At 44.2% G+C, this 20,241-nt stretch overlaps 1 protein-coding gene across 1 annotated transcript in view; it reads left to right on the top strand.

Annotated features, from left to right (window-relative positions):
• The first annotated feature begins 282 nt into the window (after window positions 1-282).
• The window catches only part of GAB3 (GRB2 associated binding protein 3), a 79,079-nt gene continuing 59,120 nt past the window's right edge, over window positions 283-20,241 (top strand). Inside the window, exon 1 of the mRNA XM_047100697.1 lies at window positions 283-354. Within this exon, the coding sequence (XP_046956653.1) occupies window positions 283-354 (72 nt within the window). The remainder of the gene's footprint in view (window positions 355-20,241) is intronic.

Raw genomic sequence — 20,241 nt, 5'->3', positions numbered from 1 at the left:
GGGCCCCTGGCTGCCATCGCCCCGGTGTGGGGGCCGGGGGAGGCCGCGCGCTCGCTCCAAGGGGGCTCCCTCCACCCCCGACCCGGCCGGCCGCCCGTCGCGCCGTCAGGGCCGCGGGCGGTGGCGCCGTCCCCTCCCCCCCCCCCGGGGGCGGGGGTCGCGACGGGGGCTCGGGGCGGCGCCGGGGCGGGCGGGGACGCTGGGCCCGCCCCGCAGGCATCCCCGGCCCGACTTCCTCCTGCCGCGGCGACCCAGCTGGAGGAAGCGGCAGCGGCGGCCACGATGAGCGCGGGCGACGCCGTGTGCACGGGCTGGCTCGTCAAGTCGCCCCCCGAGAGGAAGCTGCAGCGCTACGTGAGTGGGGGGCTCCCGGGCCGGGCTGGCTCGCACGTCGAGCCCGGGGACCCGCGGGACCGGGAGCGGGGAGGCCGGGACGCGGCCCCGCGGTGTCCCCGCGCGCCTTCCGGGGCGCGCTGTCGCGGGGCCGTCGGCGGACGCCCCGCTTCTGGAGCCTTCCGCGGTGGCGCTCCTGGGTGTCTCGGGGCCACCTCCCGGCTCTCTACGCTGACACTGCGCTTTCCGAGGAGCGGCAGGAACCCGGACTTGGGCTGATGTGTAAAATGCGGGGCGCTAGGGACGGCGCCCCTTCCTACCCGTCGCGTCGGCAGCGACACGTGCCGCCCACCGCCCAAAGGTCACGGGCTCCGTCAGCGCCCCGGGGACAAGGTCCTGGAACGTTTGGGCCCGGAGACCTGACGGCGGTCGCGCCTACTTCGGCCGGTAGGAAGCGGCGGCTCGGCCCGCGGGGTTGCGAGTCCCGAGCCATCGGGGCCTCCCGGTGCACCACGTCCGCCACTCCCAGCTTCCCCGCCGCTGCCCAGCTCGGTGGGAGGGACGCGGTGGCCCACCCCAAATGACGCGGTCCCGCACCGCCATCCCCGGCTCCGCCACACATGTCACCTTTGGTTTTCTTCCCACGTTTACGAGGCGCCTACCGTGTGCCACTGGAGGACGACGGATTATAAAATAATTTAATCATGCGTGAATACTTCCACAGTGGGTGATAGGACATTTATCTGAACATAAAGTTATTTCGGGCGACTTTCCCCATTGACACTGAACTAGACAGGGGGACTCTTACCGGTCTTGTGAAAGTATTTGTTATTGGTTCTGCAGAGCAACGTTTAAAAAAATTGTTTTTAAGATTTACGCGTTTGTTTCATATCTTTGTAATTTTGTCAAGATTTTTCTAAAGTAATCTGTGCCCCCAACCTTAGGCTCAACCTTACAATGCCACGTTCAAGAGTGACATGCCCTACCACCAGAGCCACCCAGGTGCCCCTCTGAGGAGCAACATTTTACAAGGAGTGTTACTATACTTAGCATGTAGGTATCAGGCATCTAGACATACCCAGAATTTTCAGGTTAACTACCAGGGTGCCCTTTCATTATTCTTTTTCGGTCCCCTACTCAATAAACACAGGCTCCACTGTTTCTCAGATTGCAAGTCATTCACCTGTTTCCCTAACAGTGAACCTACTTTGAAAACTCATTAGCACTCGAAGGAGACATGAAAACCTACTCCCTGAGCCCCGGATGGGCAGGTGATGGTTTGTCAGAAAGTCGTACTTACAAACCCAACTACAGGTGCCTTTCCTTGAGAGCCTTTGGCGTGTGACACACGGGCGTGTGATGTTTGAAAGGCTCACTAGATATTTTCAGAGCAGCTCTCACTCTCATGATGGTTTGTGATGATTCACAAAGATAGTACACCTCGAAGGCAAACTTTATGGAAGATTTTTTTCTAGTCTTGTTTTGCAGCGTGTCCTGACCAGACCGGCTTACAAAAGGTTATTAGCATTTCATCAATTTCAGAAAAGCGTGGGTGTATATACCTCATACCGAACTTGGTTCATTCTTTTTGGCTGTAACGAACGTGTGGCCAGCGTGGACTTTGCACAGGTGTGTGGGGCATCTGATGATGGGACGCTGAAGCAGGAGACCTAAGACACAAGAGTACCTAGACGTCATCTTCCCAACACTCCACGACATAAACCCTAACCTTTTACCTGATGCTTCTGAAGTTTTTCGGAGGCTCATTCTCTTTTAGATAGACTGCTGTTTTGTTGAAAGGCCTCCTGAAAGTCCATGTCTGCTGATCCCTAGCTTCCGCAAGAATCCTTTGTTGCCACTAGATGGCGATCATGTGTCAATTCCACGGGGCCATACGGAGCTATTCTTCCCGGCCGGCTTTAATTCCCATTTTGTCAGGATAGTGATTCTTTACCTCGCTCCAGCGCCAACTTGGAATCAAGACCCGTGTCGCAGGGCTAGAGAGAGAAAAAAGACTGATCCCTGTTTCTGACAAGTACGCACTCTAACATTTGTAACACGGTTTAGTGGCACAGCCAGGGCAGTGACTCAGTTCTTTGCCCCGCTAAGGCCAATGCGTAACACTCCGTTAATGTTTGTTAAATTACACATGCAGGTTGAGTCTATTTTTATCACTGCTCTTTTTTAATTTTTTTTAACGTTTATTTATTTTTGAGACAGGGAGAGACAGAGCATGAACAGGGAGGGTCAGAGAGAGGCAGACACAGAATCTGAAGCAGGCTCCAGGCTCTGAGCTGTCAGCACAGAGCCCGACACGGGGATAGAACTCACGGACTGCGAGATCATGACCTGAGCCGAAGTCGGCCGCCCAACCAACTGAGCCACCCAGGCGCCCCTTTATCACTGATCTTTTAAAAGATAATTGACTCTTCTTTCATGTTTTTTTCTTACAAAAATATAGGAATATATTCTTGTAAAAATTCAAACAATCTAGGAATAAATAGAATAAAAAGTGAAAGACCACCTCTCTCTGAACCCCTCCTCATTCTGCTCCCCTCCGTAGGGATAACAGTTGTTAGCAGTTCAGTGAATATCATTCCATAAACATTTTTTTCAGAACATATCATTTTATTTTTGCACAAATGAGATCATACTATACAAATTATCCTGCAATTTACTGTTTTCACAGTTCTGGACATCTTTCCAGATTAGTACATATAAATTTACTTCATCCTTTAAACCACTCCATAATATTTCTCGTAATAGATATAACATAGTTTAACAGCTTTTCTTTTGATGGAAATTTCTCTTATATTCTCAATTTTATTTTATTTTTTAAATTTAATGTTTATTTACTTATTTTGAGAGAGACACTACAAGCAGGTAAGGGACAGAGGGAGGGGGGAGAGAGAGAATCCCAAGCAGGCTCCACAGTTAGTACAGAGTCGGACACGGGGCTGGAACTCAAACCATAAGATCAGGACCTGACCCCAAATCAAGACTCGGATGCTTAACCCACTGAGCCACCCAGGTGCCCCGTATATTCTCAAGTTTAAAGAATGTTGTAATGACAATGATAATGAATTATAATAATTCACATTTATTGAATGGCTTGTAGCATGCGTTCAGCTGAGGACTTCCCTTGTATGATCACATTTAGTTTTGTAAACTGTGCTAAAACCCAAGTACCCCTGGATGCAAGGTCTTTGTGAGATCTATAATTTCCATATGTTTTCTATCCATCTATAGTCTTGTCATTCTCTCTGTAGTATCTTTGTGGAACAAGGATTTTAAACTTTTGATCACATTCCATTTATCGGTTTTTCTGTTAAGGATTGTGCTTTTAATGTCTAAGAACTCTTCAGCTAGCCCTGGGTCCTGAAAATGTTCTCTTTTTTTCCCTGAAAGTTACACAATTTTATAGTTTATAAACTACAGTTTTTCACAACTTTGTGAAAAATCAATTGGTTGTCTTTATGTAGGTCTATTTCTGTGTTCTCCAGTCTGTTACATTGATTTGTTTCTTCATCTTTGCGCGAATACTATGCCGTTTTGATGACAGTAGTTTTATAATAATTTTTGAAATCAGGAAGTTTTAGCTCTCCGACTCTTTCTTTTCACAGTTGATTTGGCTATTCTAGGTCCTTTGCCTTTCCGTATCCATTTCAGAATTAGTTTCTCAATTGATTTCTGCATATCAACCTCGCTAAACTCACCTATTTAGTTCCAGTAGTCTTGTTTGCAGTTAGTACCTGTGGCACTGTCAGTGTTGCATAGAGATGATGAGAGCAGACATCCTTGACTTTTTCCTGATCCTGGGGGAAAAGCCCTTGGTCTTCTTCACCTTTTAAGTACGGTAGCCGTAGGCAACTACAAGAAGCCTCTGACCAAGTTGGGAAGTTCCCTTGTGTTGCCAGTTTGCTGAGACTTTTTTTTACGAATTGGATTTTGTTAAATCCCTTTTCGGCATCTACAAAAACAATAATATACTTTTCTTTTTTTGTCTGTTACTAGGGTGAGTTATTCTGATGATTGATTTTTGCATGTTGAGCCAGCCTGGAACTCCTGGGATAAACTTCACTTGGTTGGAATACATTATTCTCTTCATATATTGCTGGATTTAATTTGCTTCTATTTTGCTGAGGAGATTTGTGTCTTTGTCCATGAGAGGTATTGTTCTGCAAGTTTCCTTTTTTGTGTTGTCTTTGTCTGGCTTTGATATCAGCGCAATTCTGGCTTCAGAAAATGATTTGGGAAGTGTTCCCCACCCTCACACTTCTAATTTTCTGAAAGATATTGTATAGTATTGCTGTTCCTTTTTCCTTAATTTTTTTGGTAAAACTCACCAGTGAAACCATCTGAGCTTGGACTTTGCTTTGTGGGACGCTTATGTTTTGTTTCTTTGTTTTATTTTTGTTTTTAATTTTGTTTCTTTGTTTCATTTTTTTTTATGAGAGAGAGAGAGAGAGGCCGAGCTGGGGAGAGGGACAGAGGGGGAGAGAGAGAGAGAATGAATCTTAAGTAGGCTTCATGCTCAGCACTGAGGCCAACATGGGGCCCAATCCCACCACCCTGGGATCATGACCTGATCAAAACCAAAAGTCAGATGCTCAATAGACTGAGCCACCCAAGCACTCCCTTTTTTTCTATTTTCTTAAGGTGGAAGCTTAAATTACTAATTTGAGATCTTTCTTATTTTCTAATATAAGAGTTTAATATATTTCCTTCTAAGCACTGCTTCAGGTGCATTTCACAGAATTTGATATGTTGTGTTTTCATTTATTTAAACATATTATTTAAAACTCTTCTGAGATTTCCTCTTTGACCCAAGGGTTGTTTAGAAGTCTTTGTTTAATTTCCAAATATTGGAGGATTTTCTATATATCTTTCTGTTATTAATTTCTAGTAAGTTCCATCATGATCTAAGAATAAACTCCATATGAGTTCTAGTCTTTCAAATTTGTTGTTTACATCATGGCCCACAATATAGTTTTATTTGGTGAGTATTGCACATGCACTTGGAGAAAGCACATGTTCTCTTGTTGGGCAGTGTGTTCTCTAAATGCTCATTAGGTCAGGTTGGTGGATATTGTTCAGTTCTTCTCTATCCTTCCCGCTTTTCTACTTACTTTCACTGTCAAGTACTGAGAGAGGAGTGTGAAAGTTTCTGTCTGTAATTATGGATTTGCCCATTTCTCCTTCCACTTCTGTTTGCTTTTGCTTCATGTATTTTGGGTTTTTCAAGTGTGTTTATTCGGGGCGCCTGGGTGACTCAATCAGCCGAGCTTCTGACTCTTAATTTCCGCTCAGGTCATGATCCCAGGGTCATGGGATAGAGCCCTGCGTTGGGCTCCATGCTGAGTGTGGAGCCTGCTTGGGATTCTCATTCATTCTCTCTCTCTCTCTCTCCCCTGCTCACCCACTCTCCCCTGCTCAACCATTCTCTCTCTAAAATAACATTTTTAAAAATTAAAAAAAAAAACTTTGGGGTGCCTGGGTAGCTCAGTTGTTCAGCATCTGACTTCGGCTCAAGTCATGATGTCATGGTTTGTGAGTTCAAGTCCCACAGCGGGTGACCTGAGCCCCATTTCAGGTGAGCTCGAGCCCTGCTTTGGGTGAGCCCCGCTTCGGGTGAGCCCTGCTTCTCTCTCTCTCTGTCTCTTTCTCTGCCCTTCATGGGATTCTCTGTCTCTACCCCTCCCCTTGATCACTTGTGCCTCCTCCCCTCAAAAAAAAAATACTTTATTTATTTTTGAGAGAGAGAGAGAGAGAGAGAGAGAGAGAGAGAGAATATGAGTGGGAGACAGGCAGAGAGACAGGGAGAGAGAATCCCAAGCAGGCTCCATGCTGTTAACTGAAGCAGGGCTTGACCCCACGAACTGGGAGATCATGACCTGAGCTGAAACCAAGAGTCGGGCGCTTAACTGACTGAGCCACCCAGGTGCCCCAGCTTCATGTATTTTGATGCTATGTTGTTAGTTGAATACATTTAGAATTATTATGTTTTCTTGGACAATAGACCCGTTTGTCATTATTTAATGTTTTTCTTTATCTTAGATGCCATTTCTTTTTCCGAAGTATACTTTTTCTTTCTTTTCTTGAAGTCTACTTTTTCTTATATAAATGTAAGTATCCCTGCTTTATTTTGATATGTGCTTGCATATTGTATCTTCTTCCTTTTACTTATTTATTCACTTACTTATTTTTAAGTAATCTTTGTATCCAACGTGGGGCTTGAACTCATGACCCCAAGACCAAGATTGCATGCTCTACTGACTAAGCCAGCCAGGTGCCCTTGTGTCTTTATATTTAACATGAGTTCCTTTTCCACAGCGTATAGCTGGATCTTGCTTTCTTTATACGATAGTACCCTCTTCATTTTAATCGGTATATTTAGTTTATTCACATAAAATGTGATTATGGAACTTTTGGGAATAAAATCTGCCATCTTACTAGCTTTTTTCCATTTGTTCTATTCTTTGTTTCTTTTGTCTTTTGTTTGTACCTTCTCTTGGGTTAATTAAGCCTTTTTTATTTTTCACTTTTATCTCAATGATTAACTTGACAGTGATAAGTTTTTAATTTTTACTAGTTGTCCTAAGGTGTAAAATATACATCCTTAATTAATTGGAGTCTTCATTTAAATAATAATACACCATTTCATGAATAGTGTAAGGACTTTATAACAGTATATTTCCCATTCTGACTTGTGCTATGGTTGTTATGCATCTCACTTTTTTATAGGATGTTTCTTCTATTTAATTCAGTGATTTATTGATTGATTGATTTTTTAACTTAAATTCAACTTAGTAAACACATAGTGTAGTATTGGTTTCAGGAGTAGAACCCAGTGATTCATCACTTACATACAACACCCAGTGCTCATCCCAACAGGTGCCCTCCTAATGTCCATCACCCAGTTAGCCCATCCCCCCCCACCTCCCCCTCCAGCAACCCTGTTTGTTCTCTGTATTTAAGAGTGTCTTATGGTTTGCCTCCCTCTCAGTTTCTCTCTTTTAAACTTTTTTTAAGTTCATTTTTTATTTATTTTGAGAGAGAGGGAGAAAGCGAGCGAGTGGGGGAGGGGAGAGAGAGAGGGAGAGAGGATCCCAAGCAGGTGCCACACCATCAGCGTTAACTTCAGATTATCTGGCATGCATGGTATCCATACGCAAAGGTGGTCTCTACCGTGCGCTCAGCAGCTCTGATCAGCGTGATGTCATTAATGTGGTGGATATTAGGACATGTCACTAGTGTGATGATCTGTGAGGCCTCAGGGAAATCACAGTCTCCACGAACCAGATTATGGCAGAGAGTAGCAGACTTCTCATAGCTTTGAGGCATCATGATAAAGATGAGCTGTGTGTGCCGATCCTTGCGAGCTGGCGTAGGGACGAAAGCATTTGCCGGAGCAGTAGCCGGATACCAGACGCCAGGGCCGTGCCGACTTGACCGAGAGAGGAGACCGTGTACAAGGACAGCTGCAGTGGGGACATGTGTACAAGGACAGCTGCAATGGGCAGGTGTGTACAGGGGCGGCAGCAGTGGGCACATGTGTACAAGGGCAGCTGCAGCAGGCATGTGTGTACAAGGGCAGGTGCAGCGGGAACGTGTGTACAAGGGAGGGTGCAGCGGGCACGTGTGTACAAGGGCAGCTGGAATCGGCACCGACAGTAGGGTAGGTGTGCGATAGCTCATTCTGAGGTAGGCGGGACACATGTGTCAGCCGCGGTGTGCTAGGGGTCACCTCCCTGCGTCTTTGAAGTGTGTGTTGGTGGCTCATGTCTGCAGTTCCTCTGAGCATGCGGCCTTCCTCCTGAATGACCGTGGTGGTGTGAGTGTGGCGGGTGCCGGTGGGCCTTGCCCTTCCTCCTACGGGAGGCCTTGCTCCGCGACCCGAAGGCTGCCACGGGGGTTTGACCAGCCGTCAGGGAGGTGTGTTCCGATTACACATTGAGGAACTGGAGAAACGGCCGTGAGCTCACCCACTCTGAGGTTGAGCTGGGTCAGGACGCCATCGGTCACCCGACTTTCCTACAATATGCTTTCTAGACACATGGGAGATGGCTGAGAGAAGACGCCACGTGTGGGCCCCCACTACATCTTCCCTGCTCCCTGTGCCTTTTACGTAACAGAAAGGAACCTCTACCGTGGCAGTTCCATCGTAGGCACCATTTACTCCCTGTTTCAGTCAGGCAGACCATTAGAACGCTCACATTAGATCTAGAAGCTCTGGTAAGCACACCCGTGTCAATGCGTTTAGCTCGATGCGGTATTCTAGTCTGTCTTGCCTGGCCCACTTTCCTTAGTGCCACACATTCCACTGGTTTTTAAAGGCAGCTTTATTGAGGTGCACACACACACACACACACACACACACACACACACACACTATAGGATTCACCCATTGTAAGTGTGCGGCTGGATGACTTCTAGTAAATCTGTCGTTGTGCAACCACTGTGCAACCAGTCCAGCTCTGAACAATTTCTGTGCCCTCAGAGAATTTCCTGGGCCTGTTTGCAGTCAATCCTCACTCCCCTCTCCAGCCCCAGGCGGTGAGAGGATCTGCTCTCTGTCTCTACAGATGTGCCTTTTCTGAGCATTTCATAGAAAAGGAATCACGGAGTGTGTGCTCTTTTGTGTTTGCCTTCTTTCCCTCAGCAGTGGCCACACGACAGCCAGCTCTCTTTCTGAAACGTGCTTGAGGCAGAACCTCAGGTTGGATTTGAGACCTTTCTTATTTTCTTTGCTGTTGTTGTTGAACTGTAGTTGGCACAATGTTACATTAATTTCAGGCGTACAACGGTGACTCCACAAGTGTATACATTATGCTGTGCTCACAAGCACAGCTACCATGTGTCGCCATACAGTGCTGTCACAATACCACTGTCTATCTTCCCTAGGCCGCGCCTTTTAGTCCCTGACTTCCTCGCTTCGGGACTAGAAGCCTGGATCTCCCACTCCCTTTCCCCTGTTTGGCCCTTCCCGCCCATCCCCTCCTTTGGCAACCAGCAGACTGTGCTCTGCATTTATGGTTCAGTCTCTGCTTTTTTGTGCGTTTACTTATTTCTTTTAGTTTATAGATTCCACGTATAAGTGGAATCATAGAGTATTCGTCTTTCTCTGTTGACCTGTTTCACTTAGCATAATTGGTCCATCCATGTTGTTGCAAATAGCAAGATGTCATCTTTTTTTAGGGCTGCATCCATTTGTTTACCAACGGACGCTAAGGTTTCCATAGTGCTGCAGTGAACACACAGGTTCATATATCTTTTCATATTGCTGTTTTCATTTTTTTTCAGATAAATACCCACATGTAGAGTTGCTGGATTGTGTGGTAGTTTTGTGTGTGTGTGGGGGGGGGGCTCTATTTCTAATTTTTCATGGAAACACCCATGTTGTTTTCCTCAGCGCCTGCACCTCATTTTTTAAAGTAGACATTCACGGGGCACCTGGGTGGCTCAGTCGATTAAGCATCTTACTTTGGCTCAGGTCATGATCTCACGGTTTGTGGGTTCGAGCCCCGCATTGGGCTCTGTGCTGACCGCTCAAAGCCTGGAGCCTGCTGCAGATTCTGTGTCTCCCTGTCTCTGTGTCCCTCCCCCCTCATGCTCGCTCGCTCGCTCTCTCTCTCTCTCTCTCTCAAGAATAAATAAATGTTAAAATTGAAAAAAAAAGAATATATTAAAAAAATAAAGTAGACATTCACTGCTATGAATTTTCCCCTTGGCACCACTTTAGTGGCATTCTAGAAATTGGGCTATGTTGCATTTTTATTTGTATTCACTTCAAGATATTTTCTAGTTTCTCTTGTTCTTTCTTCTGTGACCTGTGTGTTTAATATCTAAATATATTCCTCATTTTGATATATAATTTCATTGTGGTTAGAAAACATACTTTATATGATTTCAGTCCTTGTAAATTTGTTGAGACTTAATATATGGTTTATCTTGGTACATGTTCTGTGTGCATTTGAAAAGAATGTGCATTTTATTGTTGGGTGGGGTATTCTATTAACATCAATTAGGTCAAGTTGGTTGATGGTGTTGCTGAGTTCTCTCTCTACCCTTGTTAATTCTCTATCTTCTTGTTTTACCAATGATTGAAAGGGGTGTTGAAATCTCACACTATAATTGTGGGTTTGTCTATTTCTCTTTGAGGTTTTAACAGTTTTGCCTCATATTTTGAAGTTTTGTTATGATTTGCATACACATTTAGGATTGTTATTTTATCTTGACGAATTAACCCCTCTATCATGATGAAAGTACCTTATTTATTCTCGGTACTATTCTTTGCTCTGAATTCTACTTTGTAGTTCAAGTTCATTGTAAGGGTTTATTTCCTAGGACCACTTCTGGTAATGAACACCATCAGTCAGGCTGCAGACAGGAAAACAGAAGCTACGCTAGGTATTTGACAGATGATTCAATATAGGGTATGGTTTACACAGGTTATAGAAGGCTACAAGGTCACAGATAATCCAGATATTAGTAATTACAGAAAGTAGTTGCTATTGAAAGAACTCGGGCATAAAGGTGAAGTTTGGCACGGCCAGAACCTAGGGGCTTAAAGGAGGGGTACCTGTAGCCATGCATCTATTGCTGTGACTTCTTTTTTTATTACTATTTCTTTAATGTTTAGTCACTTTTGACAGAGACAGAATGTGAGCAGGGGAAGGGCAGAGAGAGAGACACACACAGAATCCGAAGCAGGCGCCAGGCTCTGAGCTGTCAGCACAGAGCCCGACACGGGGCTTGAACCCATGAGCCATGAGATCATGACCTGAGCTGAAGTCAGAAGCTTAACCGACTGAGCCACCCAGGGGCCCCAACTGCCTTGATGAAGAGGGTGCTGCCGCAGTTAGTGCTGATGCCTCAGAGGCACTCTCCAGATACGTCTCAACCTTGCTCTGACACTTCCTATCTTTCTGTTCTTTCTGAGAGACTCTCTCAGCTCAAGCTTGTACCTCGTTGATTTATGGACAAGTTGTAAACTTTCTACTGTTCAGCCCATTGATCGGTAGTCATGTTTTTAATTTCTGCGACTTTCGTTTTCACGTCAGCTCTTGCATTTTTTCTTTATATCTTGTAAGAATTTTGTGTAGCATATGTATTACATCCTGGCTTCGTCCCTCACATCCATACTGGTATTTAGGGGAACAGGTTTCTAGAAAGAGGAAACAGAAAGTGCAAAGGCCCTGAGGCAGAAGGATATATTTGCCATATTTGAAGAAGAGCTTTTTGAATTCAGTTTCATATTCTTCAAGTGCTTGGTGATTCCTCGTTGTCTGCTCATGTCAGTATTTGAGGGTCTAGATCAATAGTTCTCAACGGAGGCGAGCTTTTTTCCCCTGTGGTAAGGATGCCATCTTTAGCAGAAAATAGAAAGTTAAATTTGCATTTCAGATGATAAAAACAAGTATATATATATATATATATATATATATATATATATGTATGTATACACACACACACACACACATATACATATATACTTGTATATATATGTATTAGTATAAATATGTCAACCCTATCCCCAGGAGACATTTGGCAGTGTCTGGAGGCATTTTTGTTGTTAGAACTAGTGGGGAGGGCGTGACTGGCTTCTAGAGGGTAGAGGCCAGGGAGGCTGCACAGGGCAATGATGACCACGAAGAATTTGGCCCCAAATGTCAGTAGCACCAAGAGTGAGAAAGTCTGTTGCAGACTGAACAGTGAGTGTCTTCAGCTGAGATGAGAATCCTGTTGACAAGTATCTGTTTGAATTGTAGGAATCTGTTTCTTGTTGTTACACTGAAGAGGAAGGCTGGGTGCCTGGGTCTATCTTCCAGGGTGCAGGCTCTGAGAGCCAGTGGAAGTGTCTGCATTTAGGGTCATCACCAAGGGGGCTCGCTGCCAGGAGTCCCATCCACCCTGGGGCTTGGTGACCTCCGCTCTCTGATGACCTCAACAAAATGAAGATTCCCCGTTCGATTCAGTTTTTCTGGTCAGGGTGGAAGGGACCTTCCTTGCGACTTTCTACATCCTAGGTAGAAACGGAAACCCTTTCTATTTCTTTTCTGAATTTAATCAACTCTTGTTTTATTACTTTATTTCTTCTTGGTGTGTTTATTCATTTCTGTTCTTAGCTTTTGACGTTTGGATGATCTCAGCCTCTGCGTTATATTTAGGAGATGTGTTGAAAGTTTCAGATTTACGTGGTCATCATTACCTTGGCTGGTTTCATTTTTATTTAACTTTTAATTTCCCTAGTTCAATTGATATCTATATTAATGTACGCTGAAGGTATGATTTTATTTTACAAAGTTAACAACTGACCCGACACCATTTGTTGTGTCATCTTTCCTCTGTAAATACCTTCTGGCTTCTTTTTTAAAGTAAGCTCTCCACCCAATGTGAGGCTTGAACTCACAACCCCAAGATCAAGAGTGGCATGCCCCACTGACGGAGCCAGCTGGGTGCCCCTATCCATAGCTTCTTGCTTTGTTGTCAGAGAGTACAGTTTTAAGGAGTATGTGCACATGATTGAAAATCAAAGCATATTAAAGTCAGTTTCCATCCTTCTGCTTTGTCCCAGCCGCTTGGTTTCTCCCTCCAGCTGCTTCCTTCCAGATGTATATTCCATATGTATTCAGACATATTTTTTGCATAAATGGTAGCATTTTATTCACCACGTTTATAGCCCCCTTTCTTAACAATATGTTTTGGGCATTGTTCCCTTTCAGCACATGTAGATATTTCTCCTTGTTTTTAACAGCTTCGTATTTCACTGCAGGGAGGTACCCGTGGTAGACTTTTTCTTGGTTTTAGTCTCCTGCTACTGTTCACAGTGCTGCAGCAAATATCTGTGTACATCAGTCTTTGTGGTCAGGTGCGATTATGCTTGTGAAAAAAAAAAAAAACTCTTAGAAGTGGAGCTGCTGAGTCAAAGTGTATGCAAATATAAACTGCCACTAGATATCAGATTATTGTCTTCAATGGCGATGCCACTTGTCACACCCAGCAACCGGGCATGAAAGTGCTAGTCCCTTTGAGACTCCTCAAATGTAGTGTGTTAGGAAATGTTTCCATCTTTGCAAAGTCAAGAGTTGATAAGTGGCATTTTGTTTACATTGAATTTCTTAAAAAAAAAATGTTTTTTGAGAGAGAGAGACAGGGAGCACAAGCAGGGGAGGGGCAGAGAGGGAGAGAGAATCCCAAGCAGACTCCACACTGTCGGTGCAGAGCCCAACGTGGGGCTCAATCCCATGAACCATGAGATCATGATCTGATCCGAAATCGAGAGTGGGACACTTAACCGACTGAACCACCCAGGCGCCCCTTAATTGAATTTCTTGATCAGTGAGGTTGTGTATCTTACATATGTAAAAGCCACTTGTACTTCTGTTTCTATAACGTGATCTCAAATGCAGCGTAAATCTTAGATACTTAGTTGGGTCTGTTTGGGGGCAGTTTTGTTCAGTTGATCTTCGTGTCTTTGTTATACTTTTAAACTGTTATTGAACAGATAATATGTTTACGTGTTTCAAAAATGAAAAGTATATTTAAAACACACTTAACCTTGAAGTAAACATTTTTATTAGTTTTTCTCCTTCATCCTTCCAGTATTTTTTTTAATGTTTATTTTTGAGAGAGAGTGGGGGTGGGGCAGAGAGAGAGGAGCTCAGAGGATCCAAAGCAGGCTCTGTGCTGACAGCGGAGAGCTTGTCGCGGGGCTGGAACCCACGAATTGCAAGATCATGACCTGAGCCAAAGTTGGACACTTAACCGATTGAGCCTCCTGGGCGTCCCCTTCCAGTATTTCTTTATATAAATACAAGGAAATCATTTATTTGTTTTTTCATTCTTCCCTTTTTTTTACACAAAGGGTAGCTTACTCTGTATACCATTCTGCATCTCAGTCTGTTGACTTAAGAAGACATCCAGATGGCCAACAGCCACATGAAAATATGCTCAACATCACTCATCACCAAGGAAATTCAAATCAAAACCACCACAATGCGAAGTCACTTCACACATTTTAAGATGGTTAGTACCAAATAGACAAGAGATAACAAATGCTGGGGAGGACGCAGAGAAAGGGGAACCCCCGTGCACTGTTGGTGGGAGTGCAAACTGGTGCAGCCGCTTTGGAAAACATACGGAGGTTCCTTAAAAAACTAACCCTATGACCCAGCAATTTTATCTCTGGGAAGATATCCAAAGGAAACAAAAACACCAGCTCAAAACCATATCTGCACCCACGTGTTCATTGCAACATTATTTACAATGGCCAAGACACGGAGGCAACCTAAGTGATATTGGTGGATGAATGGGTAAAAAATGTGGTATATATAGGCAATGGAATATTATTCGGCCACAAAAAAGGAAATCCTGCTGTTTGCAACAACACGGCTCAACCTTGAACGCACTGTGCTAAATGAAATAAGTCAGAATAAAGACAACTACTATTTGAGCTCACTTATGTGTGGAATATAAAAACAAAAACCCCTGAACTCAGAGATACAGAGAAACACAGAGGCTGGGGGTGGGGTGGGTGAAATGGGTAAAAGCTTGGTCAAAAGGTACAAATGTCCAGGTATACAATAAATAAGTCCTGAAGATAAAATGTACCACATGGTGGCTAGTCAGTAACAAAATTGTATGTTTCAAAGCGGCTAACATCTTAACAGGTCTCAAAAAATGTTATTTTATAATTCTCTCCACATCAGTGACCGGGAGTCTTCACTGTTTTTAACAATTTTTTAAAAGTTTGATTTATTAAGTAATGTCTACTCCCAACGTAGGACTTAAACTCACAACCCTGAGATCAAGAGTCACACGCCGCGCTGACTGAGCCAGCCCAGGTGCCCTGGCGTTCGCTGTATAATATTCTGTCATGTGGCTATGGCACATTTATTTAACCAGTTCCTACTTTTGCACACCTGGCTTGCTTTTACTCTTATTTGCAACCATTGCCGTGACTAGGAAAACGTTGTATATGTGGCATTTTGTACTTGTACAGGTATGTCGATAGTGTTCCCAGAGCTGGGATTGCTGGGTCTGTGAAACTATACATTTAGTCAATATTACCAAATGTCCAATTTTGCAGTCCTACTAACAAAGTAAAATAGTGCCTTGCCAACAGAATGTGTTGTCCAGCTGTGGGACTTTTGCCATCTGATCGGTGAAAACCTGCATTTCTGTGTGGTTTTAGTTCAGAGGGAGGCTGAATATTTTCTTGAGACCTGTGCGCTCTTCCTCCACTGTTGGTCTTTTAGTCCCAATTTCAGGGGTGACAAGTCCTTTGTGAGAAAAGCCATGTGTAATTTCCCCTGGTTTGTCATTTGTATTTTGATTTTGCTTATGTAATTTGTGTGTATATGTGTGCAAAAAAATCCCATCTAGTAAAATGTGTCGATATTTTCTATACAGCTGCCCCAACATCACTTATTAAAAACGTCACATGTATCCCACGGATTTGAGACGCTGACCTTCCTCATCCTGGAGGAAACTCCTGTGTTTATTTCTGGCCTTTCTGTTCTCTTCATTGGTCTGTCCGTGCGCCATTATTATACTGTTTTCATTATAGAGGTTTGTTATTTAGTGTGTTCCTGGCTGTGTTAGAATCAGCTTGCTTAGTTTCAAAAGAAAACCGGTTATTTTTGGGGAAGGGGTTATGTTCGATTTCAAAATGAACTTTTTTTTTTTAATTTTTTTTAACGTTTATTTATTTTTGAGACAGAGAGAGACAGAGCATGAACGGGGGAGGGTCAGAGAGAGGGAGACACAGAATCCGAAACAGGCTCCAGGCTCTGAGTTGTCAGCACAGAGCCCGATGCGGGGCTCGAACCCATGAATCATGAGACCATGATCTGAGCTGAAGTCGGACACCCAATCTACTGAGGTGCCCCCATATCAAGTGTTTTTAACACACACACGCACACACATGGAAACTTGGAGGCGATGGTTTCATGAATGTTTGCATAAGTTCAAACTCCTCAAAACTGTACATAATAATTATGTGCGGTTCTTTGTGAATTGTGCTTCAATAAAGCTGTGGGGTTTTTTTTTTTTATTGAGGTAATGGCTTTGAGGCTAGGAGAATGTTTTTTTCATGCTAGTCACACTTTCCACTGAGTCCTGTACTCCTGTTTTTTTTTCCCCCATCAAAAATCATTGTTAAATCATTGTTAAATTTTATTAAAAAGTTTTCCAGCATTTCTAGTGATGATTATATGATTTTTTCATTAAATCTACCAAAACAATGAATTCTATTAATAGATTATGTAATATTGAACCATCCTTATATTTCTGGAATAAACCCCAGCTGGACAGGGTGTTTTTCTTTTTGTGTTGCTGGATTATGCATCTATTTTCTATTTTCTATTGAATTTTTGTATAAATATTCAGATGTGAAATTGGTCTTTGGCTTTAAATTTGGCTTTATTTATTTCTGTAAAATCTTTACCGGCTTTTGACATAAATGTTATATACTTGGATCATACAAAAATTTGGAATTTTGTCATATTCTAGAATTAAAAAAATTTTTTTATCTGTATTTATTTTTGGGAGAGAGACAGAGACAGAGTATGAGTGGGAGAGGGGCAGAGAGAGAGGGAGAGCTAGAATCCAAAGCAGGCTCCAGGCTCTGAGCTGTCAGCACAGAGCCCGATTCGGGCTCGGACTCCCGAACCGTGAGATCATGACCCGAGCTGAAGTTAGATGCTTAACCGACTGAGTCACTCAGGCGCTCCTAGAATTTGTTTAAGTAGCCTCCACAGCCATCGTTGGGCTTGAAATCACGACTCCAGGATCAAGAGCCACATGCTGTACACAGTGCGCCAACCAGGCGCCCCATGTTCTAGAATATTTTAAGTAGAGTTGGAATTAACAGCACTTTTAAATTTTGGCAGAATTCCCCTCTAAACTATAGCTGCTGCTTTTTTGGTGTGTTTAGATCTTTGTCAACTGTCTACTTCTTTTATGGATTGATCTGTTTAGTCTGTATCTCCCCAAGTCGGTTTTGTAAATTCTGCTCTTCCTGGAAAAGTATCTGTTTCAGTCTGGCTATCAAATTCATATAATTTTACAAAATAGTTCTTATAATTTTTAAGTTTTTTTTTTTTTTACCCTTTCCAGAGGTATTTTTTCTTTGTCATTGTGAATTTCTGCTCTATCCCCTTTTTCCTTGTTGGTTAGGTTAGCTCACGGCTTTTCTAGTTTATGGATTTTTATTTTTGTTTATTCTTTTTTTGATTATTAGTTTTGATTATTCTGCTTTTTACTTTTTCTGACTCTTTAATTTCTCCTTTTTTTATCGACTAATTCCTTCCTTCAACTCTGGTGTGTTAGAGATGGGGAAAGCCGGACTGACCACACTGTCCATATAGATGTTGTAGCACTGCGAGTTTTAATTTGCAATCAACAGAAGCCGAGCTGACTAATGTAAGCAGAAAAGGATCTTATCAAGCCGATATTGGGTAGCTCACAGAAATGTTGAAAGGGCTGGAGAACCAGCTTTGAGGTTAAACAGCCAGGAAGAAACACCCCAAACCACAACTCAGAACTAGTTCTGGTGAGAAGTCCGCTGCCAGCTGCCCGTTACTTCTCTGTCATGTCAGAGAGTGGGCGATGCCACTTCCCTTTAGTATTGTTGTGTGTCCACGAGCTAGGCGTGACACTGTGAAGTGCATTGTCACCAACACATTCTAAATAAAATAGTATGGAAAAGAAAGAGGAAAGGAAGAAAATTACTGAAATGTCATAGCAAAGCAGAGCATGTGAATGGTTAATACAGTCCGTGATTCCTGTGCCCCTTTTGCTCAACCGATCAGGGCTTCTCCACCTGGTGAGGTGACCTAAGCCTTCATTCCTGAGGATCCTGACCCCTTGGTGGTAGCACCAGTGTGTTTTGGGGGTTGGGAGATTAGGGTACTCAGAATCATCCAAATGCCCTCAGATGTCTCTATTCCAATGGTCAGGTTCCCACTCTTTCTATGTATGTATGTGTGTATGCATGTATGTATATATGTGTGTGTATATATGTGTATGTATGTGTGTATATGTGTGTATGTACATATGTAAGTAATGTCTCCACCCAACGTGGGGCTGGAACTCACAACCCCGAGATCAAGAGTCGCACACTTCACCGACCGAGCCAGCCAGTCACCCGCCACCCCCGCCCCCCCCGCCCCCAACCCCTTCCCAGACTTTCTTAAGCGTGCTCTTGATTTCCCATATAAGACCTGGTGGAATAATTTGGCATCTTGTGGTAGTAAACTCTCAGGTTTGTTTCGAGTTGTCTCAGCCCGTGGGTGTAAGACAGAACAGATTCTTTTAGGCCTGTCATAGAGAGCCTAGTTTTTCAACTAGGTTTTGGGCCAAGAGTTCAGGTCATCGAGTTTGGCATCCCTTTTCTTTAAGACGTCCAGCGCCTTGGGAAGTAAATGCCTGTCTTGGAGTCCTAGAGTGTGTCGTGCCCTTTATTGCGATTGTGTGGCTTTGAACGCTTGAGCTCCCTCTCCCCACCCCACCCCACCCCAGAAAACCCTGATCTTCAGTAGGCAATTCATTTCAGGTCACGCAAGGGTTTTTCAGGTGGCCAAAAACTGTCAATGTTGACGCCAAACTGTCAGGAAAGACTTATCAGAGTCTGTGCTCTAGCTGGAAGGGAGACTGGAAAAGAAAGGGTACTAATAGGAATGCAGCCGAAGGGGAAAATAGGAGAACGATTTTAGAGAAATAAGCAACGAAACTTGTTGACTGCTTAACTAAAAGGTATATGAGACGGTTTGGAGCCTGCTGCGGATTCTCTGTCTCCCTCTCTCTCCCTGTCCCTCCCCTCCCCCCTCAAAATAAATCCATGAAAACTTCAGAAAAAAGGTACGTGAGAGAGGGGGAATAATGTTGAGAAGGGTGATTGGCAACCCCAGAGACAACACAGCCGTCACTGTGAACTAGATCTGAAGGGATATTGATGGCCACCCACTTAAATGCTGGCCACACTTTCACCAGTCATGTGTTATCTGGAGACATACAGTGACAGGAAACCGGTTGCATAACATGCTTTGCAAATAACTGTGTGACAGCTGTGACTGTGAGAGTCCGGCTCACAGAACACGTGTCATTCTCCGCCACCCAGAAGCCCTGCACACGTGTCTTCTCCGTGTGGCCGGTCTACGCGGCCCTTCCCTCTGCGCTCGCACACCTTCCGACGGAGCCCTTCCGAAGCGCCAGGAGGACTGAGGCTGCAGACCTAGGGTGTCGGGGCAGGATGATCACTTCTCATCCGGACCCCGGCCTCCGGACAAGGCCGCTGGAGATGCCACGAGCTTTGTTCTGGCAGCCGCACCACGCTGTTGACTCACCCCCAGCTTCCTCTGTGGCTCTGTGAGGCTGTCTTCTCTCCGGTCTGTTCTTGTGCCGTTGCTGCTCTGCTTTTCCCTGGTTCTTGTTTCTCCAAGTGCAGTCCACACACATACTGTATTTGTTTCAGGTGCACCACGTCACGGGTCCACGTTTTCCTGTGGCCAGACGCTCACCACAATGAGTCTAGTTCCCATCTGTCACCAGATGAGGTCATGCATTTGTTTCTTGTGATGAAAGCTTTTAACATCTACTTTCTCAGTGACTTTTAAACGTGTGACACAGTATGATTGGCTCTAGTCACCATTGAGGTACGTCACAGCCCCACAGCTAGTGTTCTGTTTCCCTTAAGCCCAGGAACCAGACCCATACTTAGTACGGTTAAATTTCATCTTGTTTCTCTCCAGCTGGTCCTTCCTGTCAGTCTGGGAAGATCCTAGTTTGGGGGCGAGTCCTCGTGGCCGGCACACTCGGGGTCGGCCACATGGTGTTGGAGGTGACTGTGGGACATGCACAAATGGGGTGGATCTGTGCAGAGCTCAGGGAAGCTCTCTGGGACAC

This window comes from Lynx rufus, unplaced genomic scaffold, assembly GCF_022079265.1.
Source record: "Lynx rufus isolate CCGP_SWC_20201006 ecotype Redwood Valley unplaced genomic scaffold, mLynRuf1.p SCAF_52, whole genome shotgun sequence".
In the NCBI taxonomy this organism is placed as follows: domain Eukaryota; kingdom Metazoa; phylum Chordata; class Mammalia; order Carnivora; family Felidae; genus Lynx; species Lynx rufus.
This window is presented reverse-complemented; position numbering and strand designations above follow the sequence as displayed.